The sequence below is a fragment of the Cebidichthys violaceus genome, unplaced genomic scaffold (assembly GCF_023349555.1).
Source record: "Cebidichthys violaceus isolate CVI_PGR_0920_01 unplaced genomic scaffold, fCebVio1.0.p SCAF_1, whole genome shotgun sequence".
In the NCBI taxonomy this organism is placed as follows: domain Eukaryota; kingdom Metazoa; phylum Chordata; class Actinopteri; order Perciformes; family Stichaeidae; genus Cebidichthys; species Cebidichthys violaceus.
Genome location: NW_027176262.1, coordinates 1,982,017 through 2,009,304, shown reverse-complemented (window position 1 = coordinate 2,009,304; position 27,288 = coordinate 1,982,017). Strand labels below are relative to the sequence as shown.

Genomic DNA, 27,288 nt, shown 5'->3' with positions numbered 1-27,288 from the left:
ACTAGAACTCTTATCGACACTCTCATCGCTTCTTTTTGATTATTTTGTGAGTAAAAAAGACAATTAATTAAGAAAAGAATCAAGATTGTTTTATTATTCTTGTATGGAAACAAATCGTCTTTCTTGATATTATATTAATATGTGTATGTGTATGTATATATATATATATATATATATATATATATATATAGTGCTGGGCAACGATTAAAATTGTTATTGTGATTTTTTGCGATTATCGAAATTGAAATTATGCGAATTCAAAAGTAGTGTATTGCTCACTTTTATTTTAAAGTACTGCGGTATGAACTAAAGTACAATAACTTTTGGTTTGAAACACTTTAAACACGTTTCATCAAAATGTGTGTCTTCTGTCTTCATACAGTCAGAGAATGTGAACGCAGCTCCCACTGTTCATCAACATAACGCACCGTAACTCAGAGGTGACGACGGTTACCCGGCGATGTCCAATGTCGATATATATATATATATATATATATATATATATATATGATCTTCCCTACACTAAAACACAAGTACATCCTTAATGTTACCCACAATACCACACAGTGAGAGCTCCACTCCCAAACAGCCAAGAGGTTGATGTCTGTTAATGAGAGACCCAGAGGAATTTTAAAGGTTAAAATTTCATAATAGCAAACGGTACCTTCACTGACACCGAAACAAGCCGTAAATGTCACAAGCCAAACCCTCCGAGGCAAAGCGCCCGCTGCTCGTTTCACCCGGCTGCTGTCAACGCGAGTCCCATCAGACCTTCACGAGCGTTTAGTTTAGTCGACGCGCCTCGACGATCACCTGCTACATATTCATGACCCACCGGCCCGATGCAGCGCCACTGGAAGGCAGCGTGAAGCCAACGCTTCTGTTAAAATGATCCCTAAGAAACAATATATAGACTCTTAGAAACATGATCCCTTCCAATCAAGCTGCCTGTATTTGCTGATGTTGCCGTGTTTGGGATGTCAACTTCTATAAAAACGTACAAAAATGGCTCAATATTGGACCGATATCCAGACCGGTTCATCTCTAGACCAAATACTTGAGAATCTAGAAATACGGCAGCCAGCGTCTCCAGTCTCCGGTCGATGTTTCTGAACCACCTAAAGACGAAGGTTTGGTATCAATGAAATCAGGACTGCTTCTTGTTGTTGTAATGCAGGATACTTCTGACCGGTTTAAAATGAGAATGTCACCACCACTTTATACGCAGGGTGGGAAGAGAATAGCAGCGATAGCAGCCGTCAACGTGTTGCTCTGAACCACAGCGCATCTCTTCTGCCAATTTCCTGTAAAATAGCAAAACACAGAAGAGGCTGGCGCCAGCCTGAGGTTTATTCACTCAACCGAATGGTTTGAGGAACTGAAAGTGAGCTTCAGAAACCACTAGAAAGGACGCTGCACTTTGATGGGAGTGAATCACTCGTCCTCCAATTCTCCACTTCCTGTTTTCTTCTCCGTCTGTGACTTTCTGTGCAGAGAGTCAGCGATCTAAACGAGAGGGAATATGTCCCACAGACGACTGTGAGGGGAAGGGAACGGGCCTTATCGACTTCCCCATTACATCCACTAAGCCAGTTATCTTGCCCCCTTTGGTCTCCTCGACGGGACCCGAGGCCGGGACCCTTTAAGGTCTGATTAGCACTCTATTGCTCAGGATTCCCTGTTGTTAGATAAAACTCTCCATTTCTGTCTCTTTAATTAGCTTAAGCCGCTCGGCACTGCCAACAGCACTAGTGATATTCCATTATTCTAATCCTATTAGTGCGAGGCACAGACAGAAGAGCAGTGGGAGCGGCTGAGACGGGACATTCGAACGGTTCCTCTTATAGCGAATGAGCAATGGTGGGGTATATAGATGTGCAGCGCTGCTAGCAGTAGCTTCTACCAGCAGCGAGGGGCTGAAAGAGCTGATGCTTTGTGACGGGTCAGTCTGGATCCTTTCCATTCCAGCTCTATACGAGCCCCAGAGGGCAGCGCTGGTCTGCCTCACTGGTTTAATCAGCTCTCTCTCGGGGGGGGGGGTCAAAGACCGGCTCTGAGTGGCCCGGTCGAGGCCGAGACGACCGGGGTTGAGGGTTAGGCGTTGACCTGGAGTAGTTAGGGTCAGGATAGCCCATCGGTCAGAGCACAGGACCCCCGACAAATCAGGTCACCGCCCCCCCCCCCCCCCGGCTGAACAACCCTTGACTGGCTTCTTGCCAAGAAGAAGCAGTGGGATTCATAATAACAAAATCTATAAACAATGGAATCTATATATCCAACATTTTCTAAATGTCCACAAGTGTTACAAGTGTGGAACACAATGGAGGCTCCACGGTTTGAGGACATGTAGAATAAAAGGTTTTTGATGAAATATCACATTCTGAAGTTTTGGTTTGGCTGCTTTTTTGTGACTGATGTGTTCGAGGGCAGTCGGAAAGATGAAACTCTCACAATAATGACGGGGTTTTTTTTACAGCTTCTGGCTGTGGTAGACGGTGACGTTTTGGCGATTGCTTGAAGAAAACGTGCTTTTCAGGTTCAGAAGGTGAAAGTAGAAGGCAGACAATATAAATCACCGTCGTCATAAACTGACATATTGCTTCTATTCAGCGCGACGTTTGCTCTTTAAGTCTACTAACAACCTGAACGGCAGCGTTGTCCATCACCTCTATGTTACATCATGTGTGACATCATGTTTGCCCTCTTGTGCTCACAGCCTCGCTGTCCTTTCCATGTCAGCAACCCCCCCCCCCCCCCCCCCCGACGGACCGGTACCAGGTCACGGACTAATTTTAGAAGGTTTTGTTCTCAAAATCCACGTAGATTCCTGGATGTGACACCATTCAACAGAGAGCTTATCTTTTCTGTTTGAGGAGCGACGTCGCTACAGATGAGCTGCATTGAGCGTGAAAAAGGTTCATTCTTGACCAAATAATGTGAACTCAAGGTCCACTTACTATATTTATTTGCAACTTTCAATCAAATCTCATGGTGTTCTTCACCCGTTATCACATTTAAAAAAAAACTTACATAGGTCACGTGATCACAACTGGGCTAATTTCCACGAAAATGAAAACGAACACCATTGACGGATGAAGATCGTGAGCATTCGAAAGCTCCGGGAACGGATAGAAAGTGAACTTTGAAGTGGCCGTTATTATAATAATCTGAATGTCTTTCTCTCACAGTGTACAAAAAGAAAGTACTTCTGAGTCGGTACGAAAATGTGTTCTTACTGAGCAACTACTTCCTGTTGTGAAATTGCCGTTGCTTAAAGCCGATGCACAAGTTGGTTAAAAACCCAAACGAAGATCTTCCTTCTTACTTTCAGCAGCTGCATCCGACGTATCCGAGTAGTTGTACTTATATTAATAATAATGACAGCTGTCACTGCTGGCGAGTCACATCTGACAATTACAGCTGAAGACATGAGACACCATCAGTCTCGTTCAGCCAGTGCTTCCCAGCACTGAGATAACGTTATCATTTCCCAGACGGACAAGTTGCTGCTCCGCTCTGAAAGCTCCACAAGGCTCAATTACAGTGATTAAGATATTGACGTGATGTACGACAAGCATGCAAACTCATCACGGGGAGGGGGGGGGGGGGGGGGGGGATTTGTAAATGGTGCATTCTGGCCAAGACATGAATATATGCATAAAAAGTATTAAATTAAAAACAATTTCCTTCGACAAGTATGTTACGAGTGATAAAGGAGTCCGTACTGAACAAACTGTACTTATAATCTGTATCAACTGTAGAGGCAACCAGAATCAGTAAAGGAATTTTTTTTTTTTTTTTTTTTTTTAGATTTATTTTTTTACTTTATTTTTGTAATTTATTTTTTTAAGTTTTATTTATTTATTTTATTTTTTTTAAATTAATTAATTTTAATTATTATTATTATTAATTTAGTTTTTTTTTTAAATTTACATTATTTTTTAGATATATTTTTAAAAAAATGTAAAAAACTTTTTTTTTTTATTTCTTTAGATTTTTAATTTTTATTTTTATTTAAAAAAAAAATAAAAACATTTTTTTTTACATTTATTTATTTTTATTTATATATTTGTATTTATTTTTTTTATTTTTATTTTTGTATTATTTTTCCTCACTTGGCCTCTCAGGGCTTCCGTACAGTTGCTAAAGCTGCGACACACACAGGGCTGAAAACAGACACATTTAAAACAAGAAACAGATCATAATCCTTACAGTACAGAGCTGCATCTCTAACAAGCCATCTTTGTTTTAGAGTTTTGGTGAACAGACGGACAAAATAAACGCTAATTTGTTTACATTTTGTAGAGGGGCTCAAACATGGTGAACTCTGAGCAGCCCTCCCAGCGCTCTGAGGTTAACCTCTGCGTCTCAATGGACCACGTCAGTAATTGGAAAAGAGCGGTTCCTCGTTAGTCTGGACCACATTAGCCGCTGGGGATTTATTAAGCCTGCTGCGTGTGGCTGCATCCCGACTGCATCGTGCCTCTGCATAAACAACACGGGACGTTCACGGCACGTTCACGGCACGTCACTTGCTTTCTCCATCAAATGTTGCTTAGTAAATAGAAGAGCAGGAAGAAAGAACGTTACGGCAGATTTCACTGCATACTTAGCGCAGCACTGCACTGAGAGTCAAAATGACATTCTTTAAAGCCTGTAAGCAGCTCTGACCACGACTGTCAGAGCATGAACACACCGTCTAGTGAAGAGAAGGAAACGAGGGAAGAGGTGAGATCCAAAATAATGTTCGCCATCTGTCTGTCTGTCTCTCTCTCCATCTGTCTGTCTGTCTGTCTCTCTCTCCATCTGTCTGTCTCTCCATCTGTCTGTCTGTCTGACTCTCTCTCCGTCCGTCCATCCGTCCATCTGTCTGTCTGTCTGACTCTGTCCATTCGTCCGTCCATCTCTCTCTCCGTTTGTCTGTCCGTCCGTCCGTCTCTCTCTCCGTCTGTCTGTCTGTCTGTCTCTCTCTCCGTCTGTCTGTCCGTCCGTCCGTCTCTCTCTCCGTCTGTCCGTCTGTCTGTCTGTCTCTCTCTCTCTCTCTCTCTCTCCCCGTCTGTCTGTCTGTCTGTCTCTCTCCGTCTCTCTGTCTGTCTCTCTCTCTCTCTCTCTCTCTCTCCCCGTCTGTCTGTCTGTCTGTCTCTCTCCGTCTCTCTGTCTGTCTGTCTGTCCGTCCGTCCATCTGTCTCTCTCTCCGTCTGTCCGTCTCTCCGTCCGTCCATCTGTCTCTCTCTCCGTCTGTCCGTCTCTCTGTCTGTCTCTCTCCGTCTCTCTGTCCATCCGTCTGTCTGTCTGTCTGTCTCTCTCACCGTCTGTCCGTCTCCCCGTCCCTCTGTCTATCTCTCTGTCCGTCTGTCTCTCTCCCTCTGTCCGTTTATCCGTCTCTCTCCGTCTGTTCGTCCATTCGTCCGTCTCTCTCTCCATCTCTCTGTCCGTTCGTCCATTCGTCCATCTCTCTCTCCGTCTGTCTCTGTCTCTCCGTCCATCTGTCCGTCTCTGAGGCTTCTTCTACACAAACACTGGAGACTCATATTGATCCAACAGTCTGTTCCACTCAGCACATTATGCTGAGGTGGGAAACTGCGATGCTGAGCAAAGCTGCAACACAATATGTGAGCTTTTAAAAAGAGCGTCATGACGAGAACAGGAGCCGTCACTAGTTACTCTACGTTTCTGTCTCCTGGTGCCTGGAGGTTAAAGAAGAGCATCAAATCAATGAATTAACTCCTCCAAATGATCATCTTACAAAGCTCTTTTTTGTTTTCTCGTTACACCCATACAGTCCTTTCAAAATAAACTTCCGTCTTCGCGGGAAACCCAGAACAAACGACGATCGTTCAACCGGAAGACTTCCGTTCGTTCCTCACGTGAAACGAGAAGTTAACCTCAAACGACGACCTTCTCTGAAAATCTTTCCTAAAACCTGACGACGCGGTTTGTTGTCTAGTTTCCTGTGAAGACTGAGGTTTATTTTGAAAAGACTGCATTCACGTAACAAGTAAGCTCAAAGATAGACAATGGAAAGTTCATTTAGTTTAGTTAGACCCCGCCCCCTCCTCTTACCCGCGTCGTGGTGGCGAACAGGTACTTGTCCCGCAGCTGGAAGCTGTCGACCTGCTCCAGGATCACCGAGCGGTTCTGTTCGCTCTGGAAGAAGTCGGTGCTGCTGAGGATAGTGGAGACGCCCTGGGGCTCGTGCCTCTGGACCAGCACCGTGGTGGGGGGGTCGTAGGGCTCCACGCCCCTGTGATGGGGGGGGGGGGGCATGTGACGACATGTGAGACAAATGGATACCAAAACATCACCATTTTTGTTTTATTTTACTATTTATATCAAAATCCTAATACTAAATATTAAAAATATAAATATTGCTTTTCATTTTCAATTTATGTCTTCTTATTGAGGTTGTGGCTGGGTGATAATTCAACAACGGGGGTGACGTAATTTGTGAACTACCGTGAGCTGGTGAGCTAACAGCTAACACACTAGCATCCAGGAACATGCGAGCGGTAGGCTAACACACTAGCATCCAGGAACATGTTAGCGGTAGGCTAACACACTAGCATCCAGTAACATGCGAGCGGTAGGCTAACACACTAGCATCCAGGAACATGCGAGCGGTAGGCTAACACACTAGCATCCAGGAACATGCGAGCGGTAGGCTAACACACTAGCATCCAGGAACATGCTAGCGGTAGGCTAACACACTAGCATCCAGGAACATGCTAGCGGTAGGCTAACACACTAGCATCCAGGAACATGCTGGCGGTAGTCGGTCACAATAGCTCTGAGTTAGCTCGGTTGCTAATGGGGCAATACGTTTATTCAAAAGAGGTATTTATACCATCGTCTCCTGTCTTACAACTCTTTTGTTGAGCAGTTTATGCTACGACAGGAAAGGTTCATTAAAACATGAAAGAGACACAGTTGAAAAGTTACATTAGCTTCCTCTACTTTGGATTCCCCCCCCCCCATTCTCTGTTCTCTTAATAGAAGAGAAATTACAAATTCAAAGCATAACCATGACGGTGGGATTGACTCCACAAGGCTCTCAACATGGCGACAGCTGACCCGGCGGCCAGTAGCTAACGGTGTCAACAAAAGCATTAGCTTTAAGCTAATAATAATTTTAGCAATTAGCGGTAGCCTTCTAGGTGTATTCGGGCAAGAAACATCCAATCAGAGCCGCTAACGGCAGGTGGAAGCTGAAGATAATAAACTAAACTAAACTAGACTTATAAACAATGTCTGTTGTTTAAATCAAGTTGCTAATTTAAAGTCTGGGTCATTTGTGGATGCAGCACATTGAATACTACTGTTTCCATCTCCCAAAAAATAGTCCCACTGTGGGTCCTTTTGAGGACATTCTGCTCCTCCAACACACGAGTGTCTTACCATCCTACTGATGGACATCCTTGGAGCTCTTGTCATTTTTTTTTTGCTCTGAACAACAACAAAATTCCAAGATAATAAATGTCAGCACAAAAATACAGACATATCAGCATGTTCAAAACCGAAAATATCAGCGTGGTCAAACTATTTGTGGCCACAAGTGCACAGCAAGGGTGTTTGAATACAAATAAAAAAAAAAAAAAACGTGGCACGGAGAGCCGGCTCGGAATGAATGAGGGAGGTTCACGGGGTCTTATCGTCTGCCTTCCAAAATCAGTGTGTTTTCCTCCGGAGTCTCGAGAGCCGAACAGAGGCAGCAGTGTGCCGGCTCGGCTCGGCCTCCGTGGCATTCTTTCAAAGGTCCCCGTTCAACTGATGGACACTGTCTGGGCTGAGAGAGCATGGAGGGCTATTCGCAGTCCGTCTCCGTCCCTTCCTTTGAATTAATCTCTTTTAAACACTTCCTAAACACCCTTCCTCCCCTTGTTTTGGCAGTTGACCACGGTTTCCCTGAAATGCACTCTTTTTAGGGTGAACCGTCAACAGCCGAGGTTTTAATGAATGTGACTGTCTTCTGGTCAGACTTTCATAGCGTTCATATTTTTGTTTCATACGCGATGAAACAAAAATATATAACGAAACAAGCCATCGTAACTGAGATGAACACCTCAGGACCAATTCAATGTTTATATTTATGAATAAATGAACTGTGGTTAAGCTAACATAACAAGGTAACGTAACGGCAACGTAACAAGGTAATGTAACAAGGTAACAAGGTAACATAACAACGTAACATAACAAGGTAACATAACAACGTAACATAACAAGGTAATGTAACAAGGTAACATAACAAGGTAACGTAACAAGGTATCAAGGAAACGTATCAAGGAAACGTATCAAGGAAACGTATCAAGGTAACGTAACAAGGTAACGTAACAATGCAACGTAACAATGCATCAAGGTAACGTAACAAGGTAACGTAACAAGGTAACGTAACAATGTATCAAGGAAACATATCAGGGCAACGTAAGGTCACATAACAGGGTAACGAAACAAGATAACGTAACGAGGTAACGTAACAGGGAAACGGGGTGACATGGTAACTTCACATGGTAACTTCACATGGTAACTTCACATGGTAACTTCACATGGTAACGTGTCAATCTGTAACATGTGATCTGAATGTGATCAGATCATTAGAGACACATTTGTAGATAAGTTCAAAGGTTTTGAATAAAAAGCATCAGCAACATGTTAACTGATCACGAACGTTGACTTCTTCAGCAGTGACATTTAGCCCTTCCATGTTTTCTTTCTAACCTCCTCCCTCTAACCCCCCCCCCCCTCCTGTTCCCTTTGTTTCTCTAAATGCGTTTAAACCCACTCTGTTTGCTGGATTTGTAGCATTGTCTGTCATCCATATGGAGAATGAGATTGTACTTCTCATTGTACACACAGGGGATTTAACTCTGTCTGCCTCAGAGCAGTGAGATCACAGGATTAGGAGTCGGCCGAGGAACCGGCCCATCGGATCGGGTTGGTTTTTAAAAACGCAGCAGCAGCTCGAGTCTCTCTGGCTTTCAACGCCATAACTCTGATCTGCAGCACACAACGGCAGCGCCCCCTGCTAAAGCCAGAACAAACAGGATTAGACCCAAATTGGATGGGATCAATCTTTACTCGCGCTGCCTTTGTCCTCAGATGATTTGCAGTTGCTCTTGGCTGTTGTTCCACCGCAGTGGTGTAGCTTTAACAGACTTTATCAGATCCTACTGGCGGCCCGCTGAATGCCATCAATGGTTAAACTATCAGGAATGTATGAACGTCGGGATGACAACACAAAACTAAACTTGTTGCTTAACTGCCAAGCAGGCCGGCCAAGAAGACCGAGTGTGATGAAGTGCTTTAAAGACTAAATGGAGACGCGAATGGGGGGATAAAATACGTAAATGTGCATGCCAAGACGGGGTCCATTGGCTAAATGACTGCATCTATCCACAGTGTTTTATTGTCGCCGTGTCAGGAGGTCTGTTTAAATACTGACTGAAGTGACTGCAGAGTGGATTCATGAACACACGATGGAAACGGTCAAAATATCTGAGGACAGAATAAATTATACCCGCTGAGATGAAAAATGAGCGGTGATGAGTTCACAAAAAAAAAAATACGACGCACGGTTATAAATATGAAGCTTCTTCTTCTCCACTCCGATCACACGTGTGAATTAGCTGACCTAGCTGCTGAAGCTAGTTTTCATGAATGGATAATGAGGAGTCAGTCGGGAGGCGAGTTAAGAGACGGATTCTGCTGCATCGACGGTTCATAGGGAGGAAGAAATCAAAGAAGAAGGAGGCGAAAGTTTCAGTTGGGTTCAAGGCAACGAAGTCTTCTTCTTCTTCTTCTTCTTCTTCTTCTTCTTTGACTTTAACCAATGTTACAACCGCTTCATATCATATATTCAACTTTAAATATCTAGTTTGTTCCATTTGCTGGAATCAACAAACATCTGAATGAACCCTGGACACATGTTGTTTTATGCTTTGTCACCTACGAATGAGGAAGTGTCAACATCGATGTTATCATTTAAAAACAACACTTCCTGTCGTCTGTATTCAGGTCCTGTTCTCTCAGTTTAGCTTCACCAAGCAGTGTGAAGCTGCTCCCACTCCTCCCGTCAGCTAGCAGACGTCACAGTGGTCCGATTGCAGTTGTTCAGCTCGGTTTCCTCATTTTCTAGCACTTCCTTGTGCGCCGACTGCTTTCATTTCAGACTTAAAGTAACAACGTTTGGCACAAGGGGGTTACGTAACCGCTGGGTTTACCGTCTGTTTATTCTACTGGTCTGAGGAACCGGGTCAGACTGCAGTGAGTCTTTGTGTTTCGTAAAAAGAGAATTAGTTAATCCACCGATCTCAACAACCATCGGCACCACGAGGACGAGGAAGCTGCATCTACAGCATTTAAAGCATTTACATCTCGCACATCAGTGCTTTTATTCATGTTCGCATTTTTAAATGGGAACATTAAATATTGGACGACTCAAAAGTGCATTTTGTCACGTTGCCAAAAGCACCATTTATCCAGCCTGAAGTCCAGGAGCAACCGGTATTAAAGACCGTTTGGGGCAGGACTTGTAATGCAAATGATTTGTGATGTTGGGCCGTATTGAATCACTTAAATTGGGTTGAATACGGACGTCAAGGATGTCAATAAGGGTTCTCCTCGAACAAAGACATTCTGAGTCGACTAGCATTCTTTTTGTTTAACCGATAAGTTGAATTAATCGGCAGATCTTCTCCACAAAGAATCAAACAAAAGCAATAAGCAAAGACGGCATACAACAAGAGGACACAGTCAACCTGGCGTCTGCTATGAGGACTGCAGCTTTGAATGCTTGAGTTCAGCCATTTGGCCGTCGCCATCTTGGTTTTTATGCAACCGGTGAGAATTTGCTCTTCTAGCCAAAGCTTCACGTGTTAAACCTGCATTCTCTCTAGTGTCCACCAGGGGGCGACTCCTCTGGTTGTGTAGAAGTCTAGTCTAAAATGACTCTACTTCTCTCTTGAGTTATTCCCTCAGTAAACATTGTAAGAAGGTGTCTGCCTACGATCCCATTTTGTGGATCCAAGTTTTTGCTTCATTAATGGCGAAAAACAAACAATGTTTTCCAAAGAAAACAAACAACCACAGTTTTAACAGGCATAAAATATGCATCAAATACTCTGCAGAGCGTCAGACACGCAAACAACCAGATCAAACACAGAAAGTGAAAGTCAACATTCAGCCCGTCCCAGAAGACAAACAGTCCATCATCACCGTGAACAGGATCAGAACACGACGGCCAACATACTTGAACACCAGTCATCTTGTGATATCGTATATATTTAACATCTGCAGTTCACCTTTGGGCCACATGAGGGAGCCTGAATGTTCGTATTGGTCTGATTAGTGTAGCTAAACCGTCTGCAGAGAAACGTTGTGACGTCACGTCCACCGAAAAGTGTTCGTCTCTCAGGGAAATACAAACCTTTCTCTTTCTCTTTCGACTGGTCCGGTCCGGTCTGTTGTGTGTTTTATTGAAAAGCTAGTGGATCCAGGAAAATATGGGGAAGAATTTGAGACTTTTTTGGACAAGAAATAAGTGGAATTACTCGTTGGGAGGTGATCTTTACCTCCCTAACATACCGAGTTACTGGAAAAGTGAAACACCCTGCGCCTCCACACCGAAGCTTCAACAGATTTAACAGTGTTTGCTCTCCTGATTAAAAGCCCACTAGAACCATACTGCTGACTCAACTTGTATTTCCATGGGACGGCTATATTTCCCACATTTACCGGCGTCCTTGAACGCAACACAGTTCAGGAGAGTTCTCTCACTCGTCTCGGTTGTCTTACCAAAAGTAGGTCTTCACGTGCTCCTGGATCAACACCCACGTCTCCCCGAAGTCGTCCGATTTCCACAGCTACAGGAGGGAGGGGGGGGGAGAAGAGGAGGGAGGGGGGGAGAAGAGGAGGGGGGGGGGTGTACTGTTAAAATGTAGGTCAACCTCATTCCTTCGTTTTTGCCTCTTACACATGAGAACACCGGAGAGCTGTTGTGCGTAATAGACGAGGACGCTAAGACGTCTCTCGGTCACCTTAGTGACACTCAGGGTTTTGCTCATTTAGAACCGGTTCCCGTTCAGAACCGGGTTTTCGGGGAGCATCCCCGGTTCCTACAGAGCCGTTCTAACCCTGAGACACAAAGGCGATGGAAGCGAGAGCCGCTGACCTGCTTGTTGGGGTGAGAGCCGTCGTAGCCGAGCACCAGGCCGGCTCTGCGGCCGTGGAGCAGCAGGTCGGTGGGCTTGAAGGGCAGCGAGAAGCCCTGAACGCTGCTGCAGAAGTCAAAGGTGGTCCACAGGTAGTTGTTGGTGGAGTCCACGAAAAGGTACTGGAGGAAATAATGCACACGTCAGCGCCACAAAAACAAGACGGCTAAGATCCTTGTGTTGAATCCTTTAGAGGAGTTTTACGTATTGAGAGCTCCAATATAACGTCACTGTTAGTCAGCTGCTCTGATGAGTCACTGTAATCCAAAAACAGCTGCTCTAAAGACACCAGAGTTACAGACGCTAAACCCTCCTACGCCTTCTAAATGTTAAGCTATTGTCATGTTTCTCCTCTCCCACCTCCCCTCCTCTCCCCTCCCCTCCCCTCCCCTCCCCTCTCCTCTCCTCTCCTCTCCTCTCCTCTCCTCTCCCCTCCTCCCCTCCTCCCCTCCCCTCCTCTCCTCTCCCTCCTTTCCTCTCCCTCCTCTCCTTCCTCTCCCTCCTCTCCTCTCCCCTCCCTCCTCTCCTTCCTCTCCTCTCCTCTCCTCTCCTCTCCTCTCCTCTCCTCTCCTCTCCTCTCCCCTCCTCTCCCCTCCTCTCCTCTCCTTCCTCTCCTTCCTCTCCCTCCTCTCCTCTCCCCTCCCTCCTCTCCTTCCTCTCCCTCCTCTCCTCTCCTCTCCTCTCCTCTCCTCTCCTCTCCTCTCCTCTCCTCTCCTCTCCCTCCTCTCCTTCCTCTCCCTCCTCTCCTCTCCTCTCCTCTCCTTCCTCTCCTTCCCTCTCCTCTCCTCCATTTTATTAGAGGAGAGACTTATAATGAGGACATGAAGAATAAAATGTGTTTGATGAAACATCAACTTTAAGTTTTGTTTTGGCTGCTTTTTCTAATGGAAGCGCTTGTAACGCATGATGTGTTCAAGGACCGTGGGAAAGATGAAAGTCTGACGATAATGATGAGGGTTAAGCTGCTATTTTTAACTCCAAGTGAAATACTTTCACCTTCAGACTCGTTGGACATCAAGTCACACAGACGAGTCTTTCTTCAAACACACCTTCAAGAGACGACTGCTTCTGATCAACCTCCATCGATGTATGTGTATGCAATCTATGAGTACTTATGAGTACTTATGAGTACTTATGAGTACTTATGTTGAGTGTCGATGGAGCCGCTACAATGTGAGCGTAGCCTAGCGTGATTTAAAATCACAGTAAAACAGTGTATTTTGGGTTCATAATACAGCCGTAGTAACACACCAGTGAACACAGCTCGGTGGGATTGGTGATGCGGCTCACCTGACTCCAGCCTGGTCTACAGAGACCCCCCCAGCGGTGACTCACCCTCTTGTTGTCTGCCGGGCTGTGGTAGAACTGGGAGATGACCTGCTTGTTGCCGTCGTCGGCCTTGACCCCCGACAGCTGGAACTTGTCTGAGACCAGCGTGAAGGAGGTCCCGTAGTCGTAGGACACGTAGACCTGGAGACGACCACGGGAGAACCACGGGAGAACCACAGGAGAACCACGGGAGAACCACAGGAGAACCACGGGAGAACCACAGGAGAACCACGGGAGAACCACGGGAGAACCACGGGAGAACCACGGGAGAACCACAGGAGAACCACGGGAGAACCACAGGAGAACCACGGGAGAACCACAGGAGAACCACGGGAGAACCACAGGAGAACCACGGGAGAACCACAAACAAAGAATTATGTAAAATACACACACACACACACACACACACACACACACACACACACACACACACACACACACACACACATATATGTATATTCAGTCTTTCTGTCTTTAGAGTTAGAAGGTTGGACAAAATGAAAGTGTGAAAGAGGAATTCAAAACAGAAACTAACACATGCTGCGTCCAATGACTGTGTGTGTGTGTGTGTGTGTGTGTGTGTGTGTGTGTGTGTGTGTGTGTGTGTGTGTGTGTGTGTGTGTGTGTGTGTGTGTGTGTGTGTGTGTGTGTGTGTGTGTGTGTGTGTGTGTGTGTGTGTGTGTGTGAGAATGTAGCAGATGGAGTTTAATCTGTTGCTCAACAATCACAACATCACCAGAAACGTGTTCGACAAGTGTGAATGAACACACACACACACACACACACACACACACACACACACACACACACACACACACACACACACACACACACACACACACACACACACACACACACACACAGGTTTGATAACGGACTTGATAATGCAGAAAGAGGACCGGGATGAGTTCAGGTGGACTCACAGAGCTGGTCTTGGGCCCGATGGCTCCGGCGCTGTCTCGGGCCAGAGCCACGATGACGTTGCTCTTCTTGCCGGCCCAGTGGACCACCATCTGGTTGTGGGAGTCGTTCAGGTTGGCCTGCGGGGACAAAGACGCAGGATCCACTGAGGTCTAGTTTACACTCAGAGTGAGATCTAATAGTTCTTTAGAACACATTGAAGACTCGACTTGTGTCTTTACAGGCTTTGTATGAAGGTAATAAAGTAGTTTATGAACATGAGATATGAGTTTATAGATAACTACAGTCCCTCCTCGTCACAGTGCAGGGTGGTTTATGGCGTTTTATCGGTTTCACAGAGTCTTCTTGGCAATCTATAATGATTTAAACGACGACGAGTAAAGCTCGTTTAACATCTGAAACTCTGGAGGAGGAGCAGGAGGAGGCGTCTGACGGTAAGCAAACACTGGAGGCTCCGACCGGAGATGACCTCCAGCTGTCAAACACAAATCATATCCGATAACCAAATCCAGTCCGTCTGTCTGTCTGCAGCTTGCCGAGCGTCACGGTTAATGAACGCTTTGAACCCGACAGAGAAGAAGAACCCAAACGCTGCAGAGCCTCTCAGCTCTTCATTCACGCGTCACCAACTCATTATATCCATAAATAATTCAGTGCATTTATGTTTATTGTATCTGTATTTATTTATTTGTTTGTTTTTCCAGTGAATGTGTCTTTAGATCAGCTGACAGTAAGAGGAATTGAGAGCGGTTTCCGCTCTAGTGAAGCAGTAACAGTGAGAGCATGCAGCATGTTTTCATGCAACACCACATTAATCCTCTCCTCAGTGCTCCTCAGTGCTCCTCCCATCAGACAAATAGATCAATGAGGAGTAATAGATCGGCCATTTCATCTTTCTCATTGTCGCCGCCTCACCATCTCGTCTCCGCCGTTCTCTCCTCATCTTTTATTGATCGTCTTCCTCCAAAAGGATTTTATTTTATTTTTATTTTTTTTAATCCTCCCGACTCTCTGGAGCAAAACAACAAATATCTTCTCCACCATCGTCAGCCGAGATCAAGGCGCGCACCTCTCCGCCCGCATTTCTACTGTCGCAATGACGAGGAGGAGGAGGATGAAGATTAATGAGCCTGAAACATTTCAACATCAGGGTCTGGATCCACCGCTCTGCACCGACAACAGAGATCCCACAAGAAGCACGTCGAAGACCAGAGGCCTCGAATACCCAGAAAGCATTTCAGCGACAACACATGGTGTGTTTTGTTTGGTCAACACAACCATGTAGACTCAACATGGTTGTGTTGACCAAACAACCGCAGATCTTGTAAAGACCTTTGAGGCAAATTTGTAATTTGTGATCTTGGGCTATACAAAAATAAATGTAATTGAATTAATGACACAGTTTACCGTAAACCATCAGAGTGTAAATAAAGTTTAACGTTAACCATCACAGTGTCAATAAAGTTTAACGTTAACCATCACAGTGTAAATAAAGTTAAACGTTAACCATCAGAGTGTAAATAAAGTTTAACGTTAACCATCACAGTGTCAATAAAGTTTAACGTTAACCATCAGAGTGTCAATAAAGTTTAACGTTAACCATCACAGTGTCAATAAAGTTTAACGTTAACCATCACAGTGTAAATAAAGTTTAACGTTAACCATCACAGTGTAAATAAAGTTTAACGTTAACCATCACAGTGTAAATAAAGTTTAATGTTAACCATCACAGTGTAAATAAAGTTTAACGTTAACCATCACAGTGTAAATAAAGTTTAACGTTAACCATCACAGTGTAAATAAAGTTTAACGTTAACCATCACAGTGTAAATAAAGTTTAACGTTAACCATCACAGTGTAAATAAAGTTTAACGTTAACCGTCACAGTGTAAATAAAGTTTAACGTTAACCGTCACAATGTAAATAAAGTTTAACGTTAACAGAAGCAACGATTAGAGCTGCTACACAACTTCAAGCTCTAGTCATCAGCCTCCTCCTAATCTTCCTCCTCCTACTCCTCCTCATCTCAATCTTCCTCCTCTTCCTCCTTCTCCTCCTCTCAACCTTCTTCCTTCTCCTCTCCATCTTCCTCCTTCCCCTCCTCTCAATCTTCCAATCTTCCTCCTCCTCCTCCTCCTCTCAATCTTCCTCCTCTCTATCCTCCTCCCCCCTCTCCCTCCCTCAGGGCCTCCTCAGTAAAGCTCTCTCTCTCTCTCTCTCTCTCTCTCTCTCTCTCTCTCTCTCTCTCTCTCTCTCTCTCTCTCTCTCTCTCTCTCTCGAGGTGTTGCAGCAGTAAATCTCTCCGTCTGAGGCCTCATTGGCAGCGATGGTGACTGCCGGCGGCTCCACAGAGCTGAATCTAGAGAACAATGATGACGACGGCGAAGATGAAAAACAACTTGGCCGAGAGGTAACCGCAGTGAGGGCCGGATCCAGAGACTAAACGCAGAGCTGTCTCCTCCGTAATGAGGGACATTTGTCCGCCGTAAAAAAAGCTCCCGTTATCTTCTGATGCGACGCGGCGTCTTTGTTGTGAGCTCAATAAGAGCTGCTCTCACACAAACAGAACCTCACACCAGTGTTCTGTGTTCTGGAGGATCAGACCGACATGAGAATCCTCCACTTCACGTTTTTGTTAAGAACATCATTACAGAAAAACCAGAGAACAATCAGACCGTTTCAACCAAGCAGACGAGTGAAGCCAAAGCTTCACGTGTTAAAGCTGCATTCTCTCTAGTGTCCACCAGGGGGCGACTCCTCTGGTTGTATAGAAGTCTAGTCTAAAATGACTCTACTTCTCTCTTGATTTATTCCCTCAGTAAACATTGTAAACATGAGTTTATGGTCTCAATCTCTAGTTTACAGTCTTCTTCAATACAGCATGATGTTCATTTAGTACATTATGCTCCATTTAGAGTCAAACAGACCATAAAGCAGGGGATGATTTAGGGGCGGGGCTACACGCTGATTGACAGGTCTCTACCAGAGACGTATACGCCGTCTCTACGTCACTCCTCAGTCCAGATATGGTCACTTCCTGTTCACTGGTTGCAAAAAAAACAAGATGGCGACGACCAAAACGCCGAACTCAAGGCTTCAAAACATCCATCCACCCGAGTTTAAGAATATGAAACACACACAACAACGTATTTGGTCTCTGCAGACGAAAATGATGTAGGGAAGAGTTCATATCGGTAAATATCAGTCTACGGGAAATTAATGGAAGAGGAGTTAATCACTCCTCTCCTTCCTCCTCCTCCTCCTCCTCCTGGCACTTTGACGTCCTCCTGGTGTAGCGTGGAGGAGTTGTGGGCTCTGTGTCAAACACAGAGCAACACTACGCTTGTGGGATTGAGCCCCACACGCGCTCCCTCCACCCTCCACCCTCCACCCTCCTCGGCTCTGAGCTCTCCATTATTCACCCCTCGAACAATGACATCATCTCTGCAGGACTGGCAGGCGACGAGGCCTCGCTGCACGCTCTCTAGTCTGTGAGAGCTAGCCTGCGCCGTTAGCGGCCGACGTGGTGTTTATTTTAGCAGCAGACAGGAAGCACAACCACACACACACACACACACACTGATGGAAGACGCAAAATAAGAACAAGGATACAAAGATCCAAAGAGCTTCTAGGAGCTTCTACAAATATCTAATGCCAGGCGTGTTGTTGTGTGGAGGCACTCAGTACAACACATGATCATAATCATAATCATATTCATGTACTTCTTTAGGGCTGAATGAGAGCTGGGGCCGAGGTCGAAAACGTCTCGACAGCAGCTGCACAAACTCAACCGCACAAAAACTAATGAAGATGTTTTCATACTGAAGCTAAGTGCTCTCACACACACACACACACACACACACACACACACACACACACCTCAGGGATCTCAGAGTCTTTGATGAATTTAAAGAAAGGCTTCGAGGGTGAAGCGTTAACCAGAGAGCGCTCGGTGGTTTGAGGATGAAGCTGGTGGGAGATCGACGCCGCAGTAAACACAGATCCAACCCTCGAGTGATTCCCTTTAAGAAGACGCTCAGTCGGGTTTTACGTCAACACGTCAACATCACACGCTGTTCTTATCGTAGCTACACCTGCGCTGTGATTCGTAGCTGTCCCACGAAATAAATTCATGTGTGATCCAAAGATTCTGCTGTTCATTCCTCGTGTTACTTAACATGCGTACTTCAGTAACGCCACTTATTTTAACCCAAACAAAGATCTTATTCTTTTAGACGTACTTTTGGAAGCTGGTTTGAAGGTTTTTTTGTCATTCAAACCAAAGTGTAAACGAGTGGTTTCACCATCAGGTATCCCCTCTTGTGGGTGAATGTGTGTCGGGTTTGATTTCCTCATAGCTGCAGCTTCAAAGTGCCCTTTGAACAGGTCGGGCCATAAACGGAGACTGGAGCAGCCGTCACCAAGTCAACCAACGGATGTCTCGCATGACCTGCTCTTGTTATCGGTCTCTAGTCTTCGTGTCACACAAACACACAGTAAACTTTATTGTCTGACAAACAGAAAAACTGAGGATACAGTCAATAAGACGTGAAGAATCTGTAGTAACAATGGAATATTGATGGAATCCTGACACTCAAAAAGTTTAACGTTAACCATCACAGTGTAAATAAAGTTTAACGTTAACCATCAGAGTGTAAATAAAGTTTAACGTAAACCATTACAGTGTAAATAAAGTTTAACGTTAACCATCAGAGTGTAAATAAAGTTTTAACGTTAACCATCAGAGTGTAAATAAAGTTTAACGTTAACCATCAGAGTGTAGATAAAGTTTAAAGTTAACCATCACAGTGTAAATAAAGTTTAACGTTAACGATCACAGTGTAAATAAAGTTTAACGTTAACCATCACAGTGTAAATAAAGTTTAACGTTAACGATCACAGTGTAAATAAAGTTTAACGTTAACCATCACAGTGTAAATAAAGTTTAACGTTAACCATCACAGTGTAAATAAAGTTTAGTACTTGCTGAAGTTATCGTGATGTGTTCACATGTAATCTGTAAAATGTAGTTTTGGTGATGAACTTGAATAAATCCAGTAGTTTGAAGGAGATGTTTTCACGTGAATATAAAATAGATATTAGAGATGACTTATGATGTTTAACTTCATAACACGAACTATAAGCTCATTATTATACACCATTACAAATAATAATCAAGAGATTTGTTTTAATCTATAAAAATACAATCTTTTATTTCAGTATTATCTGAATTGTGTGTTTTTAAGAAGATGAAAAACACTATAAATGGTGATAAAGTCTGCTGTTCTTTCCCAGCTGCTGTTGTTGTTGTTGTTGTTGTTGTTGTTCAGAGACAGTGTCGCTGCTATTTGTGGCTCCCCAGCGTTACAATCACCTCTCTTAATCATCATGTGCTCACACTACTGTGGCGTGTAAATAAACAGGGAGAAGACACACAGTGACAATGCACAAATCTGAGATCGCTCTCTTTTTTAAATCACCATCTCAAGGAACATTTAACTCCCCAAAATTAAAATGAATGTCTTTCATCTATTAGACATGGAGTGACTGAACCTTTGGCCGCTTCATTAAAGCATCTACACGCCGTTTCAGATACCTGGCAGTGTGATTCACTCTTCGCTTGCAAAAAGAATCGTGAAGAAGTAGGTCAGACCAGTCGGCCGACATCCTATCAGACGGCAGCAGAATGTGACGTCTGATAGAAGACGTGTTCTGAGGAGCAGATACTCTGAGTACTGTTAGGATGTTACAGATACTAGTACTATCCATCTGACCAAGGAAAACAAAGTCTGCACCAGGAGGCCACCTCCGCTTCTGACGAGTGAAGACAAAGCTTCATGTGTTAAAGCTGCATTCTCTCTAGTGTCCACCAGGGGGCGACTCTGGTTGTATAGAAGTCTAGTCTAAAATGACTCTACTTCTCTCTTGATTTATTCCCTCAGTAAACATTGTAAACATGAGTTTATGGTCTCAATCTCTAGTTTACAGTCTTCTTCAATACAGCATGATGTTCATTTAGTACATTATGATCCATTTAGAGTCAAACACACCATAAAGCAGGGGATGATTTAGGGGCGGGGCTACACGCTGATTGACAGGTCTCTACCAGAGACGTATACGGCGTCTCTACGTCACTCCTCCTCAGTCCAGATATGGTCACTTCAGTTTAAAAAAAACAAGATGGCGACGGCCAAAATGTCAAATTCGAGGCTTCAAAACATCCGTCCATAAACCACTGAGTGACGTCACCATGACTACGTCCTCTTCTTACCCACAGACTGTGTCGGCTGACTTCATCCCAGTCTTCTCAGAGCCACTATCAAACCTCAAACCAGGTCAGTTACCCACAGATTAGGTCAATGGCTCCGTCATTAATTATGCAAACCATTATCTCTAATCAAAAGGCCTGTTCAAGCTTCATAACAAGTCCAGTCAAACGAGACAGCAGAGCTGAGGGACCAACACTTGACACGCTAAGCGTTTAAATAACTACCTCTGACGGTCACGTCTGCCGAAACACGATCCCGGATCAGAGTCTCTCGAGGCTGTTTGCTGTGTTTGGACTGTGGGTGTCACCGCCTGAGACACAATGACAACAACCAAACTGTGTGTTTTATGAAACACACAGAACTAGTGGAGCTTTTGCATAAATCATGATCTGTTTTCAGGTTCCTGGTCTGCCTCTTAGATGGTAAAGCTTCAGACTAGATTATTGATTCATCTGCATGTTCATTTCTTTGGTTAGTGCATTAGTCGTTCTTCACAGGTTTCTATAGAGACAGAGGTTTCATCTTACAGTAGAGCTTGTTTTACCAAAACTCAAAGATCAGTTTACTATGCTGGTGTGCTAAAAACAGTCACCAAATTCAATCTATCAGGACACGTATTGTCCGTCTTTACTGTGTCCATTATTTTACGGGACGACATTAAATCAAGAACAGTTAGGTCGAGGCAACTAAACCATCAACAGTTAGGTCGAGGCAACTAAACCATCAACAGTTAGGTCGAGGCGACTAAACCACCAACAGTTAGGTTGAGGCAACTAAACCATCAACAGTTAGGTTGAGGCGACTAAACCATCAACAGTTAGGTTGAGGCGACTAAACCACCAACAGTTAGGTTGAGGCAACTAAACCATCAACAGTTAGGTCGAGGCGACTAAACCACCAACAGTTAGGTCGAGGCGACTAAACCACCAACAGTTAGGTTGAGGCGACTAAACCACCAACAGTTAGGTTGAGGCGACTAAACCACCAACAGTTAGGTTGAGGCGACTAAACCACCAACAGTTAGGTTGAGGCGACTAAACCACCAATAGTTAGGTTGAGGCGACTAAACCACCAACAGTTAGGTTGAGGCAACTAAACCACCAACAGTTAGGTTGAGGCAACTAAACCACCAACAGTTAGGATGAGGCAACTAAACCACCAACAGTTAGGTCGAGGTGACTAAACCACCAACAGTTAGGATGAGGCAACTAAACCACCAACAGTTAGGTTGAGGCAACTAAACCACCAACAGTTAGGTCGAGGCAACTAAACCACCAACAGTTAGGATGAGGCAACTAAACCACCAACAGTTAGGTCGAGGCGACTAAACCACCAACAGTTAGGTCGAGGCAACTAAACCACCAACAGTTAGGTCGAGGCAAATAAACCACCAACAGTTAGGTCGAGGCAAATAAACCACCAACAGTTAGGTCGAGGTGACTAAACCACCAACAGTTAGGTCGAGGTGACTAAACCACCAACAGTTAGGTCGAGGTGACTAAACCACCAACAGTTAGGTTGAGGCGACTAAACCACCAACAGTTAGGTTGAGGCAACTAAACCATCAACAGTTAGGTCGAGGCAAATAAACCACCAATAGTTAGGTCGAGGTGACTAAACCACCAACAGTTAGGTCGAGGCAACTAAACCATCAACAGTTAGGTCGAGGCAAATAAACCACCAACAGTTAGGTCGAGGTGACTAAACCACCAACAGTTAGGTTGAGGCGACTAAACCACCAACAGTTAGGTCGAGGTGACTAAACCACCAACAGTTAGGTTGAGGTGACTAAACCACCAATAGTTAGGTTGAGGTGACTAAACCACCAACAGTTAGGTTGAGGTGACTAAACCACCAATAGTTAGGTTGAGGTGACTAAACCACCAACAGTTAGGTCGAGGTGATTAAACCACCAACAGTTAGGTTGAGGCGACTAAACCATCAACAGTTAGGTTGAGGCAACTAAACCACCAACAGTTAGGTCGAGGCAAATAAACCAACGGTTAGCTTTAGGCAACTAAACCATGTAATTTGGTTTAGAAAACCACGACCATGGAACTAAACGTGGTGTTGAACACGTTTTCTGGTTAAAGTCCTGTTTGTTGGACTCATCCAGCTCCCCTCACGTCCACCAATAACCGTCTCTGTGGACATCAGGACGGACGTCACTGGCTCTGACGGTTGCTTAGTCACGTGGACGCATTTACCATCAAAAAGACTCCAGCTGACTTTCAATCGGCATCATTTTAGTCCTGAGCGACACAAACAAGCAACCAATGAATTGCATTGTGTGACTACTTCACAACCTACCAGGGCACTGGGCTGGTGTTCCACATTTGAACAGCTGGCAGCGCTGACCTTTGGGCCTTTTGTGGCATAAAAAAAAAAACATGAGTGAATTATCCGTAAAACCTAAAAACTGTCCCGACAATAAACTAATCATTCAGCCCTTCTTCTGTCAAGCCTACAAAAGCTCTGACCTTTGAGCCGTAGATCCATTGACGTCTACAAATTTCAGCCAATTTATGTTCGCTTGGTAACAAACTCACAGGTTCCCAGACCAGTCATCGGTCCTGTGAGCGTCAAACATGGAGGGGACATATTTACTCCATCGTGTTTTATCCAGACTGCGGCCGTTTGTTCTGAACCTTCGGCGTCGCGTCGTCTTATGAAGCGCCGAGGTCGACGGCGTCATAAGACCGGATGAACGGAACGCTGGTGATGGATGACAACGGCGTACCGGCACCGATGACTGCACCACCCTCCAATAATCACACAGCACCGCTGAGAACCACACAGCCAAAACAGCATGCGTCATATCCAACAAGGACAGGGGGGGGGGGGGGGGGGGGGTGAGACTACATGTGACACCACACCTGGGTTTCCCCTCCAACAAAAAAAAAAGGAAGTTAAATTCAACCAAGCGTGTTCAAATTCGGCCATTTTTAGGCTGGAGTCTTGACAAACGGTGAAATAAATGTTAGCTTTTAAATCTAGATTAGAGTTAGTGAGGAACCTCCACACCAGACCCTGTTTAAAAAAACAACCGTTGCATTGCGGAAACGTTTGACACTAAATACGTGTTGTTTTGCTCAATTCAACTTTTGCCTAATGCATCACAGATAAATCGATTTTAGTTTGACTTGACATCTACAGATGAGTCATGTCCTACAGCTGTGAAACACCGTCTGTCTTTACAACTTGAATTTGCCTTATTTTGAATGAAGTTTGGCTACTTTGTCTGACAAACTGGTGTCTTTAACAACAATACTTTTAAATTAAACTTCAGCACGACATCCTGTTGACACAGCCGGTTAAAGAGCAGCACGTTTCTCGTCCTTCTCATCTTCCATTCAGAACCCCCATTGAAAAATCGTGTTTTTTGCTTAGTTTCCGTGTTTATCGGCGGACATTCACGTCCCGGTAGAACAAAAACACATTTCCAGAACCGTGAGGGTCTTCTGGTAACTTCGGCGTACGTTTAATCTGCGTGGTGCGTAAAGAACCCGTATGTTCCTCTGTCATCGGACGTCTCCAGCGTCAGGAGCCGCACACAGACAGGTTGCCAGTGACCGACTCACAGAGTTGACACATATTCAGATGCATGTCTGGTGCACGGCTCGTGAAAACACCACCGAGACGTGTTCAGGTGGTGTGTTCACGAGGCTCCTGGAGGCTGAAGCGGTGCATTTAGCACCTTTTTCACCTCCAGGTGCACAGACGAAACGCAACACTGATGCTTGCGTAATATTCCTTAAAAAAAAAAAAGACGTCCTTTGCAGCTAAGGGCAGCCTGAGGTGATGCACACATTATGCATGAATGCATATTCATTTATTTCTGTTAAAAAAGGTGAGAGTAACCGTCGACATTTACCTGTCCGTACACCTTCGGCATGGCCGATTCTCCGGGGCTCCGGCGGCTCCGATGTTGCGGATAGGCGCCGGAGTCCGACCCGCCTTCAGAGGCACTCCGAGCGGCCAGAGGCTGCAGAGGAGCCGCTCCTCCTCCTCCATCTCTGTCCGGTAAATCCCTTCTCGCTTGTATCGTGAAGAATCCCGTGTTTTGCGGCAGCGCGTGCAGCCGGAGGGTGGACGACGACGAGGAGGAGGAGGAGGACGAGGAGGTTATTCCCGCGAGCCAGAGGAGCAGAACACACAACGACCACCGAGCAGAGCGCTGCATCTCGCCCGCTCGTGATGTCGCCATGTTTGTGTATGTTTTCTGGCTCGTGGATTAGGTAAGACCTGAAGAGCTGGTGCTGCGTTCAGGGGCCACAGGAATGCCGGGACCTCTCGGCTGCAAAGCGTCTTGACGTCGTCTTACACACACATTCACACACACACACACACACACACACACACAAAGGGCAGTTAACAAGTCTCTGATGCGCAGTGAGACAAAAGAAGAAGAGAAACACACAGCGACGACAACAACAACTAAACATCAATACAAAATATAAAAAGGAATAATTCATAATTATGTGGGACAACTGGGAAATTAGCTACTCTGGATATTTACTAGCAAATTAATATAATAATAATAATTATTGTTGTTATTATTAGCATTTAATTCACTTATAATAATAATAATAATACAACTAATAATGATCACAACAATTTATATAATAATAATAAATATAATAATTATTGTTGTTATTATTAGCATTTAATTCACATATAATAATAATAATAATAATAATAATAATAATACAACTAATAATGATCACAACAATTTGTATAATAATAAATATAATAATTATTGTTGTTATTATTAGCATTTAATTCACTTATAATAATAATAATAATAATACAACTAATAATGATCACAACAATTTATATAATAATAATAATTATTATTATTATTATTAGTTTGCTCTCGGTATAAACAGTGTTGTTGACAGACCCAGTCAGGCTTCAAGTCTTTCAGAGCTGGTCTCAAGTCAGGTCTCAGGTCCATGTCCTCAGGGACACCTGCAGGTCTTTCAGGTCAAACACATAGTGTGACCTGTTAGCTGCGAGCCGTCGCCATGTTGAGAGCCGTGTGGAATCAATGGATGTGCTCTGGATTTATAATGCGGCACCTTTAAAGATGTGTAATGATTGCCGTGTTCTCTAAATACTTCATGTCAGTAAAGTCTTCCATCAGTTTATCTACGTTGTCTCGACTTGGAGATCAATTCCTGGAGCTGAGGAGAGCTCAGCTCCAGGCAGCGTCTCCTCCTCCTCCTCCTCCTCCTCCTCCTCCTCCTCCTCCTCCTCCTCCAGGAGCAGAGCTTCTCCTCTCTGCTGGAGATCCAGGACGTATTGCTGGACCCGCTGGAGGGAAGGGAGGCAACGGGAGAACCAGAACCAGGACTGAGAGGGAAAGACTTTCAGACCCTGCTGCAGTAAAATGAGAGGTTTTCTAAAGGGAATCTGGTGCTCAGAGACACTACAGCTTTAGTCCACAGGGGGCGACAGAATCAAGACAATGAAAGTTCCTCGTAGTAGCTTTAAATCAGTACACCAACCTCTTAATAGTTGAAGAAATTGCTCAAAATGTGTAGATGCTGTTCATAACATTCAGGAGCAGTCGGGCTCATATTAAAGAGTTCAGCTGACTTCATCACTACAGCCTGATGAAGAGGAGATCTCTCTGCTCTGACCTGTGTGCTGCACAACAGCTGCAACACAACAATCATACAAAGCATCTGCTGTTGTGTACATTGTGCAAGATTAACACTTCCAGATCCTGCTACAGAATATTTTAGCACCTAGTTTTACACGTGTATCTATATATATTTCTGCATATTTTAAATGATGTTTACTCCTGAAAAGAACATAAAATTAATTGGGATTATTACGACAATAGGCCTTAAAGCTTTTCTTCAGGTAGACGTCACAGTGAGGCTAAACTCACGTCGAAATTTGACAAATAAAGTAGAGATTTTTCAAAGTTGAAGTCGGTTCAGGACTAAACTCTTCCTCTGCGTCATTAAACCTGCAGCACAGCTGAATGAAAAACACACAAAGAGGGAATTTCACTGTGAAGAAACGACCATAGCCAGACTGTGTGTAATAATCCCTCTGATTTAATCCAAACCCGGGTCGTGAGAGGGGATTTCAAGACGTACGCCGTCGCAGCAACGTTGTGTTATTCTTATTTTTGTGTGCAATAAAAGGTGTTAATCCACACGTGAGAGAGGATCCGTCACCGGAGCCGTACAGGACCGGAACAATGGGTGGACAGCTCTGAGAAGAGGGTTTTAATACGATGCTTCATATTGCTGCCACCATGAGAACAATTATATTTGCGCACGTTTCTTGTTGCAGTGAGATAAGACGTTTTTTATTGAATATAAATTCTAAAATTGGAAATAAAACATGACCCAATTAGTGTCCTCTAGAGGGGAAGTAAAAGTTTATTTACATTTTAATAAATAAAATAATCCACCAAGTTTAGACAGCTAAAAGAAAAAAAAAAATCATAATTATTACTAAGCAAGCGGAATTTACGAGGACCTTTGAATGCAGCATTTTGCCGTTATTTTGACCTAAAATTAAAAAAAATCAATAATCACCTGAT

At 44.3% G+C, this 27,288-nt stretch overlaps 1 protein-coding gene across 2 annotated transcripts in view; it reads right to left on the bottom strand.

Moving 5' to 3' along the window:
* Positions 1-24,930, bottom strand: part of sorl1 (sortilin-related receptor, L(DLR class) A repeats containing) — a 56,503-nt gene extending 31,573 nt beyond the window's left edge. The window contains exons 1-6 of one of the 2 annotated variants that reach the window (XM_068705772.1): positions 24,598-24,930; positions 14,456-14,572; positions 13,539-13,673; positions 12,164-12,325; positions 11,788-11,855; positions 6,064-6,244 (exon numbers count right to left, since the gene is read on the bottom strand). In XM_068705772.1, the coding sequence (XP_068561873.1) occupies positions 6,064-6,244; positions 11,788-11,855; positions 12,164-12,325; positions 13,539-13,673; positions 14,456-14,572; positions 24,598-24,930 (996 nt within the window). The remainder of the gene's footprint in view (positions 1-6,063; positions 6,245-11,787; positions 11,856-12,163; positions 12,326-13,538; positions 13,674-14,455; positions 14,573-24,597) is intronic. The other variant, XM_068705782.1, reaches the window with a different exon arrangement.
* Between the last annotated feature and the right edge of the window lie 2,358 nt (positions 24,931-27,288).